The following is a 13,255-nucleotide window of genomic DNA, read 5'->3' on the forward strand; positions in this document are numbered from 1 at the left end:
GGACATTGCTGCGGCCACTGATAGGCTGAGCACAGAGTGAAGTCATCGACCTGCAGGAAGTGGAAGAGACCGGGACCGGAGAACGGGACGGCGATATCGGAACAACGGGGGATCGTAGGCAGGTAAGTGAAAGTTTATGTATAGTTTTACAGCCCGGGCACAGTGGGGGTTAAAAGTTTTAGCTTAGAGAACTCCTTTAAGTACTGTTGTCATGTGATTGTAACCAGGGAAGGTAACAGTGACCATGTGACCTACAGGGTAACCTATGGGACCCCTCCAGAGTCTTCCCCATATAAGCCCTGGGAGGAGCTAGCTCAGTCTCTTTAGTGCTGAGTTACAGTGAGGCCAAGCCTGAGAGTGTGTCTGGTGTCCTAAGGAGGCCTAAATCTACCACGAATCCACAAGTCTACTACCCCACAGATGAAAGTCAAAACCTGGTAAGCTACAAACGGGGTGAAGTATGTCTAGTCAGTCCCAGTAATGTCAGTCAAGATAAATCTGTGTCAAGTCAGCGTGGCCCTGCAGCAAATTGTCCAAGTCCACTACAAGTCCCAGCGAGCCCTGAGGTCTCTGAAGTCACTGGTCACCTCTTGGGGCCTAGCCAAGCTGTATAGACTATTATACCTGTCTGACTCAGTATTATTATTTGCCCCCGTGCCTAGCCCAGGATCCAGCAGTATACCTTTCGGGTGGTGTAGAGGAGAAACTACGCCCTGGGGTCACGAACACAAGGGGTTAATGCCATCTGCCCCTAGGCTAATTCCATCTGCCCTCACCACAGTATAAAGCGCCTATTTCTATTTGGAGTCGCCAAAGGGTCACACAGGGTACCTACTTTATTTCGTATGCGCTCCATGCATCCCCCATTAGTGAGGTGAGCACTGCCTCAGCTGACACTATTGTATGACTACATTTTGGGCAAACTTTTCCTGTCACCTGTTGCCTACTCCATTTCCCTTTCCCTCATGTAGAAGATAGGCCAGTGTTTCCCAACCAGGGCGCCTCCAGCTGTGGCAAAACTACAACTCCAAGCATGCCCGGACAGCCAAAGGCTGTCCGGGCATGCTGAGAGTTGTAGTTTTGCCACAGCTGGAGGCGCCCTGGTTGGGAAAGACTCTCAGTCTGCGGGTATTCCTATCTCCGCATAGTAGACTTCCGCAGGCAGCAGCCCTCGTCCATCCTCCTCACGGCGGACAGGCGGGAGTGCAGGAAATGAGTTCGTGTCCCCTTAACTGGGCGGGGCCAGCGGCCGTGACGTCAGGGTGTCCCTGCATTAAGGCATGCATCTGATAAGAGAACAGGATTACAGCGGAGCGTCGGCTGGAGACTAGAATTCCCCCGCAGTCGTGCACAGCAGCGGCCGGTATCATCATCCTCCTCCTCCTCCTCATCATCGTCATCATCCAGCCCGACATCGTGTCTTCTCATCCGCCAACCATGTCTGTAGCGGGGCTGAAGAAGCAGTTCCACAAAGCCACTCAGGTAAGGACTGGCAGATGAGAAGCCTCCATCAGCAGATCTCTATGCCCGGGCTGGGGGTGGTGCTGCTTGTCATTCACTGTGCACTGAATGTCATCTGATCCTCGGTGCAATGGATCCTCCTGGATGTAGCAGGGAAGGCATCTGTGTGTTTATATACACGTATCACATAGAATGGCCTGTGCATAGGTAGAAATCCTGTTGTCTCTTTGCATTGCTTGATGTCAGGTTTCCAATCCTCCAATGCATTGCTCCAGAAAGGACAGGGTTAACCCCCATCGGAAATCACCAGGCTATTTTTAGCATAGGATCAACAATAGCATGCATTGTTCCTTATCCTTTAAATATATAGATCAGCCTTGGTAGTAAATGAATCTGTATTCTACCAGTAGGGAATCCCTGGGGTGTATATAATCTGCTGTGTAGTGTTGTGTCATTCAGATCTGTACATTTATTTATACATTGTTGTTCTAGTTTGGTTGTGGATATATAGCTATGGAAATGAAGGATATACAGCCCATTATATGCAGTTTCTGGAATTATTAATCTTATTTAATTTACATAGGATTATAGCGATATTTCTGGTGGTAACAGTTTCCGCATATTAATATGGACTATGGCAGAAATGTAGCCTTATACTGGACCAGATAGAATGGGTCTCCTTTAAAAGACATGGTGTAATATGATGCAACACTCGCTGTCTAATGAAATTGGCCCAATATTATGGAAGGAAACCCTGTGAACATCTTCATGCATACTATTAGGGAGGAATATTTTGTACATAACACACATAGGAAAAACATCACCCGCATACTTGGATCTGCTCCCATTCAGTTATGTTGCACGCTATACCATCAATGTTGGATTGGTATTGGAGGCTGCAGTGAGTCCGCAGTCACTCATTGCTCGCCTATGGGATGCACCTATAGAGGTGACCTCTTCAGCTCCTTCCCTTTTGCCAAGACTTCATGCAGAGCTATCTGATAACAACTGCATTATTTAACAAGGTAGCTGGATTGGGTAGCTGAGTGCTCTTCTGCAGAAAAGAACACCGGTCCTGCTGCTGTGAATTATTTTTCCATCCAGATGTAAGGAAACAATATATATATTTATAAATGCATCTTACACCCTCGTAGAAGGGAGATTTCCTTTATAAACTGAACCGGTAACCTCTTCTTCCATTCTGTATTTGACTGGTTAATTACATTTGACATCATCAAGCCTGTCTCTGTGTGGATGACTCTTTTGGTGACAAAAATAGAAAATGTCTCCCCTAGCAACACCGAGAAGTGACAAAACCTGCTAAAATATGCCTTATTAACTGTGGTGTACCATATGGTGCGGATAAAGCAAGCTAGAGGGACTGGCTGGCTGTGAAGGAACCATACATTTTTTATATGGAAACATTTTCTTTTTACTACTATGCCTTCTATCATAATAAAGATATAGAAAGCGTTATTCACCGTCGAGTGTGCCCGTCTAGAACAGCAGAGAGAAGTTTGTTCATTTCTAGATATAACTACCTTTACCTTGTGTACATCCTCTACCGGAGCCCATCTGCCAATGGTTTTATTCACGTGTGATTGTAGAAGTAATGTATGCATTTGTATAGAGACAGCTCTATGTTGCCCTTATGTTTGTGCCTCCACATTTTTAGTGCTGCTGTTCTCCTCCAGAAGGAAGAAAACTGTCTCTTTCGTGCCACCTATAGGTAGCTACTTCTTTAGTCAGCTTCCGATCCATTAAAGAGCCTGGAAACATGAATAGGAATATAAGCCAAACCAGCCATTCATCTGTTTTCTAATGTGACAGGCCTGCCTTAGGAGTATTGACCAATATGACACTCTGAATCCTTTCCATTGCTAGTCTACTGTTTCTTTAAGTTGATAGGAATACTCTGCTATGTAACCTTTCTTTCAAAAATGCTAAGTGTGCCAACAGGATATCACTCGAATGTTTTTTAAACCACTTCAGTACTGTTCTAGTGGGATAAAATCCTGCCCAGGGTCAATATGTGTACCCGGCACATGCATGAGGTTGTGCCCCAGTGTCAGATCCTCTTTTATCCTTTAGACTCTATAGTTCTTGAAAAATACAGAGTCTAAAGGATAAATGTTGACAGTTGTGTGTTATACATTTCAGGTCGGATTTCAAAACAGTATGGTTTACTCTCTAAAAATCCTGATTGATCTACCCACATGAACTAGATAGAATAGCAGATTTACATTAATAGTATATGCTGACGTGAATTATATGTAAAACGTGACCCAATCTTTCCAATGTGACCTTTGCATCTAAGCATTTTGTGAGCTGTCCATTGATTTACTATTGAAATTGCTAGGGCCGACCATACCTTGATGTATATAACGTGTGTAAAACTCAAGGTATGTTCCAGCATAACATCCAAATGGCTGGAGATATTTCAATATAACTTGGTACACGTCAACTAAAAATATAGTAAAGTTAAATGAACCCTAACCCAACCCCCATTTTCAAATTTTTATTTTTATTTTTTATAGCGGTCTTATAGTAGGCATGTTGGAGAGGGCATGGCTAAACAACTTACAAATAGTTGTGGCAAATGTATGTTTTGCACCATTTAATTTTCACAAAGTGATTGCTCCCTATTTGCGGATAGAGACACCTTTATCAATTAACCCCCCCCCCCGCCCCCAGGGACTAGTTTAGTAATTCAGAGCTCGGTTTCCGGGCCAAAACTACACCTATAATTTCTTTGAAGTGGAATAGCTGTTCAGAGAGAATCCTAGATCATTGTGATAAGGTATTATGTCACACAGTTCCACATGTACAGTCATCATATGCATCCTAAGTCATCACAAACCTCACATGGTGCAAAAATAACTTCCACTTAATTTGTTTCCACAGAAAATTGAGTCAAAAAGAATTCACTCGAAATATGTGAAATATTTATTTATACACTCTTAAAACATGTACTACTGTATGTATGAGGCATACAGGATTATCCCAAATTATGAACATAGGGAACACATCCTTAATATCAAAAGGTCCAGTGACCACATGTGTGATATGTCATGCCCAACTCATCATACTTCCCCTTCCCACACATTTAATAGCAGACTAAGTATACCTATACAGGGCATAACCCACCTTCGCCTAAAGATAGCAATTAGAAAACAAACCCATAAGGTTCTTTTTTTTCTTCTCGCGTTTTGTTTGCAAAATACTGTATGACTTATATACAGTATATATTATGTGTATTTAATAAATATGAAAAGTATTTTAAGCAAATTCTTGTTGGTTCCATATTATGTGGCTAAAAAAACATTGTGATAAGGGAACACGTTAATACAGGGTGGGCCATTTATATGGATACACCTTAATAAAATGGAAATGGCTGCTGATATTAACTTCCTGTTTGTGGCACATTAGTATATGTGGGGGGGGGGGAAACTTTTCAAGATGGGTGGTGACCATGGCGGCCATTTTGATGTCGGCCATTTTGCATCCAACTTTTGTTTTTTCAATAGGAAGAGGGTCATGTGACACATCAAACTTATTGGGAATTTCACAAGAAAAACAACGATGTGCTTGGTTTTAACGTAACTGTATTCTTTCATGAGTTATTTACAAGTTTCTGACAACTTATAAAATGTGTTCAATGTGCTGCCCATTGTGTTTGATTGTCAATGCAACCCTCTTCTGCCACTCTTCACACACTGATAGCAACACCGCAGGAGAAATGCTAGCACAGGCTTCCAGTATCCATAGTTTCAGGTGCTGCACATCTCGTATCTTCACAGCATAGACAATTGCCTTCAGATGACCCCCAAAGATAAGTCTTAGGGGGTCAGATCGGGAGACCTTGGGGGGCCATTCAACCAATCCACTTTCCAGGAAACTGTTCATCTAGGAATGCTCGGACCTGACACCCATAATGTGGTGGTGCACCATCTTGCTGGAAAAACTCAGGGAACGTGCCAGCTTCAGTGCATAAAGAGGGAAACTCATCATTATGTAGCAATTTTGCATATCCAGTGGCCTTGAGGTGTCCATTGATGAAGAATGGCCCCACTATCTTTGTACCCCATATACCACACCATACCATCAATTTTGTGTTCCAACAGTCTTGGAGGGATCTATTCAATGTGGGTTAGTGTCAGGCCAATAGCGGTGGTTTTGTTTGTTAACTTCACCATTCACATAAAAGTTTGCCTCATCACTGAACAAAATCTTCTGCGTAAACTGAGGGTCCTGTTACAATTTTTGTTTTGCCCATTCTGTAGCACCTGAAACTACAGATATTGGAAGCCTGTGCTAGCATTTCTCCTGCGGTGTTGCTATCAGTGTGTGAAGAGTGGGAGAAGAGGGTTGCATTGACAATCCAACACAATGGGCAACACATTGAACACCTTTTATAAGTGGTCAGAATCTTGTTCATAACTCATGAAAGAATAAAGTTACGTTAAAACCAAGCACACCAGTGTTTTTCTTTTGAAATTCCCAATAAGTTTGATGTGTCACATGACCCTCTTCCTATTGAAAAAACAAAAATTGGATTCAAAATGTCCGACTTCAAAATTGCCGCCATGGTCACCACCCATCTTGAAAAGTTTCCCCCCTCACATATACTAATGTGCCACAAACAGGAAGTTAATATCACCAACCATTCCCATTTTATTAAGGTGCATCCATATAAATGGCCCACCCTGTATTTCATTCTGCTTGTGGTTTGGGCTGCATGAAACGAATGACATGTTGCCTTGAAACAATGCATGCTTTCTAGCAAATATGGCGCATCATGAAATCTCTGAATGCTATGAGCAAGTTTAGATTTGCACAATTTCCTGTATTTAGTAATTAAAAGATCTTTCTATAAGTTTTTGGCCATTTTATTTCTCCTCCTGGTTATCCCTGCTCACTTTTTGAAGTGAATTTTTGTTGCGGAATTCTGGTGCACACATTGATTTGTGGAAATTTTTGGCAAAGTTCATGGGGGGGAGAAACAGGGATACTGTACGTCCTATGTTGACCAAAACTACAGTTGGGGACTACAGGACCCACCTCTGGTTTAGTCAACTGGAAACTGGAAAATATTTTGTAACTTAAACTCCCCTAGCAGCCAAAGACAGTGGAGGGTTCAGTTTTAAAAAGATTGGTGGTCAAGGATGAAGGGATGGCTCTGACCACTGAAACAAACTACAATGGCGAATGTAGTTACTGGATTACATGTAGCTATCAAAATTAGGCCAGTTTTACATGAGCATGTGAGTACATTTTTAAGTCTGTATTTCAGCCTAAGGCTATGTTTACTCTAGTGTAAAATGTGCAGAATATTCGCCAGAAAATTTAATTTTGCATCTTTGAAAAATCTGGCAGGCGCTAAGGACTGATCAGAAATGTGCTTATAGATGGCAGTGCATTTCCTTGCAAACTGCAGAAAGAATTGACTTGTCTATTCTTTCTGCGGATGCCGGAATCAGAATTTCCACGACTGAAACATGTGTGAGCAGCGCAGCAGAATCCCATTAATCAATTGGACACTGCTGCAGCGGAATGTCCGTGCTGACATTCTGCACAAGTTCTGTCCATGTGAACATAGCTTAAAGAGTACCTCTCAAGGTCTTTCGAGGAGCTAGCGTGAGTAGCCGTGCAACCACAGCTCCCTGCATGACAGCAGGTCCGCACCGCTCCGGAGACAACTAAGGACTTTGTAACTGTATGGCCGTGGATATACGCATACAAGCGCCTGGCACTGATATATGATATGTGCTGGTGATGTTTGAGTGTTATATACATCTATATGTGAAAACTCTGTACTAAAACCTTATATGAAATGTTACCACTGATGAAGCTGTGAATATCATACAGCAGAAATGCGTTTGGTGATTATTGAGTAATTATGATATCTGGATGTGATGGTGACTATTAAGTGATTATGATATATAGATGTATAGCTCTATACTGAGTGATAAAGATGGCTATATGTGAAGCTCTATACTGACTTCTGCAATTGTTGTTGACTACTGACCCCCTTTTTGGAGCTATGCATGCAGTGCAAGTAGCTCAGGGGTAAGGATCATGATATCCAATTTTTTTTTTTTTTTTTTTTTTTTTTTATCTCAGTGCACTTTTTGCGTATACTGTACTTTTAAAGAGATTAATTAAAAGTAAAATTTTAGGCACATATGTTTTACACATTATTTTGCGTTTATCATTTAGCCTCTCATGATAAATTTTTATAATCCTACCAGTTCACTGCCCCCGTCATGATAAAACACCCCCGTCTTTATTTTTATTATTTTTTTGTTTTCTACCTTGATATTGTGCTGTATTTTCTGCCCAAGTCTAAGTCAGATTCACAGACTGGGAAGGGGCGTTACCCAGCAGGCAGGACATCATCTGAAGCCATACAGGGGAAAACTTCTTCTTCCCTCACTCTGCTACACACAGCCCAGAGCAGTTCAGTGTGAGATGAGCTATGATTGGCTAAGGCTAACCCCAGAACTCCAGACTGCATTTCCTGCTTTTGGACTTCTGCCAGGCCAGCAGGAGTCTAAAGTCTGTGCAAGAGATAGTGGGAAATGTGCTCTAGACAGGTAGGGAGACATCTAGTGGCAGTCTTTTTAACCCCTTAAGGACCCAGCCATTTTACACCTTAGGACCCGGACATTTTTTGAACATCGGACCACTGTCACTTTAAACATTAATAACTCTGGAATGCTTTTAGTTATCATTCTGATTCAGAGATAGTTTTTTTCGTGACATATTCTACTTCAAAGGGGTATTCCAGGCAAAAACTTTTTTTTTTTTATATATCAAATGGCCTCGGAAAGTTAAACAGATTTGTAAATTACCGTATATACTCGAGTATAAGCCGACCCGAGTATAAGCCGAAACCCCTAATTTCAACCCAAAATCCCAGGAAAAGTTATTGACTCGAGTATAAGCCTAGGGTGGGAAATACATCATCCAGACCCGTCATTAACATCCTCCTCATCATCACCGCCTGTCATCATCCAGACCCTCATCATCATCACCTGTCATCATCCCCACCCCCCTTCATCATCCCACACCCCCCCCTTCATCCTCCTCTTGTCATTATCCGCCCTCAGTGGTCTTCAACCTGCGGACCTCCAGAGGTTTCAAAACTACAACTCCCAGCAAGCCCGGGCAGCCATCGGCTGTCCGGGCTTGCTGGGAGTTGTAGTTTTGAAACCTCCGGAGGTCCGCAGGTTGAAGACCACTGCGGCCTTCGACATCATCCAGCCCCCTCTCACCCCCTTTTAGTTCTGTACAGTACTCGCCTCCGCTCTGCGCTGGTCCGGTGCTGCAGGGCTGTCCGGTGGGATAGTGGTTCCGGGCTGCTATCTTCACTGGGGGCGCCTCTTCTTCGGGCCCGGAATAGAGGCGTTGCCTGGACAATGACGCAGAAGTACGTTGGCAATGAACGTACCTCTGCGTCGTTGTCAAGGCAACGTGACTATTCTGGGGCCGGGTCCGAAGCGCTTAGAAGAGGCCTCCCCGGTGAAGATAGCAGCCCGGAACCACTATCCCACCGGACGACCTCCTCACCGGACAGTCCTGCAGCACCGGACCAGCGCCGAGCGGAGGCGAGTACTTTACGGAACTAAAGGGGGTGAGAGGGGGCTGGATGATGTCGAAGGCCGCAGTGGTCTTCAACCTGCGGACCTCCGGAGGTTTCAAAACTACAACTCCCAGCAAGCCCGGACAGCCGATGGCTGCCCGGGCTTGCCGGGAGTTGTAGTTTTGAAACCTCTGGAGGTCCGCAGGTTGAAAACCACTGCGGGTGGAGAGTTCACTCGAGTATAAGCCGAGGGGGGTGTTTTCAGCACGAAAAATCGTGCTGAAAAACTCGGCTTATACTCGAGTATATACGGTACTTCTATTAAAAAATCTTAATCCTTCCAATAGTTATTAGCTTCTGAAGTGGAGTTGCTGTTTTCTGCTGTCTAACTGCTTTCTGATTACTCACGTCCCGGGAGCTGTCCAGCTCCTATGGGGATATTCTCCCATCATGCAAGGAATATTCTCCCATCATGCACAGCTCCCGTGACGTGACATCATCATTGAGCAGTTAGACAGAAAACTTCAGAAGCTAATAACTATTGGAAGGATTAAGATTTTTTAATAGAAGTAATTTACAAATCTGTTTAACTTTCCGGAGCCAGTTGATATAGATAGAGATATATATATATATATACAAAAAAAAAGTTTTTGCCTGGAACACCCCTTTAACATAGTGGGAACATTTTGTGGTAACTTTCATGGTGAAAAATTAGAAAATTTAGCATTTTTCTAACTTTGAAGCTCTCTGGTTGTAAGGAAAATGGATATTCCAAAAAAAAATAAAAAATGTATTCACATTTGCAATATGTCTACTTTATGTTTGCATCATAAAATTGATGTGTTTTTAATTTTGGAAGACACCAGAGGGCTTCAAAGTTCAGCAGCAATTTTAAAATTTTTCACAAAATTTTCAAACTCACTATTTTTCAGGGACCAGTTCAGGTTTGAAGTGGATTTGAAGGGTCTTCATATTAGAAATATCCCATAAATGACCCCATTTTAAAAACTGCACCCCCCAAAGTATTCAAAATGACATTCAGTCAGCATTTTAACCCTTTAGGTGTTTTTCAGGAATAGCGGCAAAGTGAAGGAGAAAATTCACAATCTTCATTTTTTACACTCTCATTTTCTTGTAGACCCAATTTTAGAATTTTTACAAGGGGTACAAGGAGAAAATTTTATACTTATCTTTGTAGCCCAATTTCTCTCGAGTAAGCACATACCTCATATGTCTATGTAAATTGTTCGGCGGGCGCAGTAGAGGGCTCAGAAGTGAAGGAGCCACAAGGGGATTTTGGAGAGTACGTTTTTCTGAAATGGTTTTTGGGGGGCATGTCGCATTTAGGAAGCCCCTATGGTGCCAGAACAGCAAAAAAAAAAAAAACACATGCCATACCATTTTGGAAACTAGACCCCTTTAGGAACGGAACAAGGAATTAAGTGAGCCCTTATACCCCACCGGTGTTTCACGACTTTTGCATATGTAAAAAAAAAATTAAAAAATTTTTTTTTTCACTAAAATGTGTGTTTTTCCCCCCCCCAAATTTCACATTTTTGCAAGGGTAAATAGAAGAAATACCCCCCAAAATTTGTAACCCCATCTCTTCTGAGTATGGTGGTACCCCATAAGTTGACCTGAAGTGCACTACGGGCAAACTACAATGCTCAGAAGAGAAGGAGTAATATTTGGCTTTTTGAGAGCAAATTTTGCTCGGGGGGGGGGGGGGGGCATGTTGCATTTAAGAAGCCCCTATGGTGCCAGGACAGCAAAAAAAAAAACATATGGCATCACATTTTGGAAACTAGACCCCTTGGGGAACGTAACAAGGGGTAAGGTGAGCCTTAATACCCCACAGGGGTTTCGCGACTTTTGCATATGTAAAAAAAAAAAAAATTCACTAAAAAAGTGTGTTTTCACCTACATTTTTACAAGGGTTAATAGCAGAAAAGACCCCCCCACAATTTGTAAATACATTTCTTTGGAGTAAGGACATACCTTTTTATATTTTGGCTTGTTGGATGCACAGCGGGTCTTCCTGGAGTGGGAGGGCAGTCAGGGGCCTTGAGCTTCATATGGAGCCAGGATGTGGGACCCCCCCCCCCTCAAGGACTTTTAATGGGGGGAGCACTGAGCCCTAAAATAGGGGAACACTATGGGGGACTACGGGCCATAACTGGGGTAGACAGGTGGGGTACAGAGGCCCGTAATATGGGGTACAGTGGGACAGAAAATTATAAAACATAATAAAACAGGATATGTTCCCAGAATGATGACCCAGAGCATTCTGGGAATGTAATGTGTGTGTGTGTGGCCGTCCCTAACCTGTTGCCTCAAATGTGCACCCGCTCAGGTGGAGAGAGAGCGCTGTGCATTTGAGTCAACATAAAAAAGTCCCCGATGATAGTGACTCAGTGACCTATGACCCATTTCTGAAAAAACACCCCCAGAGGTCTTATCAGGTTTTTTTTTTTCTGTTTTTTTTTTGTGCAATTTAGTGGTTTATGGGGAAGTATGTAGTGTGGTGCTTGGGGTAATACTTTATATAACTGTGTGTGATTATCACTCACACACCGTTATAATGGAAAAAAAAAAAAAACGCTGCGGCCCAAAAAAAAAGGGCATGATAGGTCCCGGGTGACACTGATCATAGGCCCCTAGGGGCCTGTGAGGGGGGGGGGGGGGGGATTTTTTTTTTTTTTTTTTTTACTTTTATGCTACTTTCACTTTCAGTTTACCTACCTTTCCCTAAGGGACACACTTTCCCTGCACTAGGGGGGCAACCGTCCTCTGTGAGGGGGCTCCGAAGCACAGAGGGGGGGTCCCGGTCCACTCATGGCAGCTCTTCCCGCTGACTGAACTCAGCGAGTGAGCAGAGCTGCGTGAGGGGTCCGTTAACCCCTCCTCTGCCGAGCTGCTATTGGCCGGACGATCGCCGGCCAATAGCAGCGTTGCTGGGGCGGTGACAGTATTGTCACCGCTCCCAGCAACCGAAGGTCACCTTCTTTTTTGCGGATCATCGGGTCACAAGTGACCCGAATACCCGGAATCGGAGCAGATCACTTGTGTGATTTCGCAATCGATCTGTGACGATCGCCGATATGTGGGGGTCCCAAGACCCCCCTCGGCGTTTGCCCTTCAGCAGGGATCCGCTTCCGATCTCCGCCGGGTGAGCGGCGGAGACCAGGAAAAGACCATGACGTATGCACACAAACACACAAATATCAAATTTATTTATTTTTATTTTTATTTAGAAATCTTTTTTTTTTTTTTACCATAAGGAGTGCAACAGAAAAATTAGTTTTAATGAGAGTGCCCATTTAAGTCTTATACTGTCTATGGGTCTGTTTCTAGATATGATGCGCATATTGCATCCAGCTTCCACTCTTTCCCAGCACTAATCATACAGATCAATGCTGGGCAGGATGAGGACTCTAAAGCACTGTACAGTTCTTCTGTCTGATATCGGGCATAAAGTTGTATTAGTACTTTGTCCGATAACGAGAGAAGCAGTCAGTGTGGTCTGACTTTGTCGGGCAGCCCTTACTGTGCACTGATGCAGGCGCATCTTATAGTCCAGAAAATACAGCAATTTCCTCTTAATACCAGAGATTTCTGTGTTGTGTTGGTGACATGTGCCTGCCATACAAAATGTATACTCTATCAAAGGAGATATATCATGTACAAAGATCGGGGGGGGGGGGGGGGGGGTCTGTACGGGACCCCGACTATCTCCGGGAACGAGGCGTGTTGACCCCCGCACAAAGCGGTGGCCGTCACGGCACCTCTCTAGATCTTAGGCTATCGGAAGTCTTTGGCTCTCCCATAAAGATATATGGAGGGGGCATGTCAGCTGCCGCTTTATGCAGGGTTTGACACTCTCTGTTCCTGGGGAGAGCCAGGACCCCGCACAGGAGATCGCTGGCCCCAGTGGTCAGACCCCCTTTTCAATTAAAACTTATATGTTTTTGTACATGATACTCCCACCTTTTTAACTGCACTGCTCACATTGCACAGTAAACCAGTAGTCCTCAGTATTCATTGCACATATTAATGGGGAGCAAGCTATTAATCAGCATCTGGAAAGTAGGGAGCCCACAGTTTGTGAATACCAGGATGCTGTACATTTGTCATTTCTAGACAGGACCATGACTACCTTTTATTTAGTGAAGATCTGACCTTTGGGGCTCCCTTCTGTGGTTTCCTGAT

At 43.6% G+C, this 13,255-nt stretch overlaps 1 protein-coding gene across 3 annotated transcripts in view; it reads left to right on the forward strand.

The window, feature by feature from the left end:
* Positions 1 to 378: 378 nt before the first annotated feature.
* SH3GL2 (SH3 domain containing GRB2 like 2, endophilin A1) overlaps positions 379 to 13,255 on the forward strand; it is a 175,315-nt gene continuing 162,438 nt past the window's right edge. Inside the window, exon 1 of one of the 3 annotated variants that reach the window (XM_056519716.1) lies at positions 379 to 437. Coding sequence is in view for 2 of the 3 variants with exons in the window: in XM_056519695.1 (XP_056375670.1) it covers positions 1,438 to 1,482 (45 nt within the window). In the remaining variant the exon portion in view is untranslated. Of the gene's footprint in view, positions 438 to 1,265; positions 1,483 to 13,255 lie in introns of those variants that run through there. The other 2 variants (XM_056519695.1, XM_056519706.1) reach the window with 2 other exon arrangements.

The sequence above is a fragment of the Hyla sarda genome, chromosome 1 (assembly GCF_029499605.1).
Source record: "Hyla sarda isolate aHylSar1 chromosome 1, aHylSar1.hap1, whole genome shotgun sequence".
NCBI lineage: Eukaryota > Metazoa > Chordata > Amphibia > Anura > Hylidae > Hyla > Hyla sarda.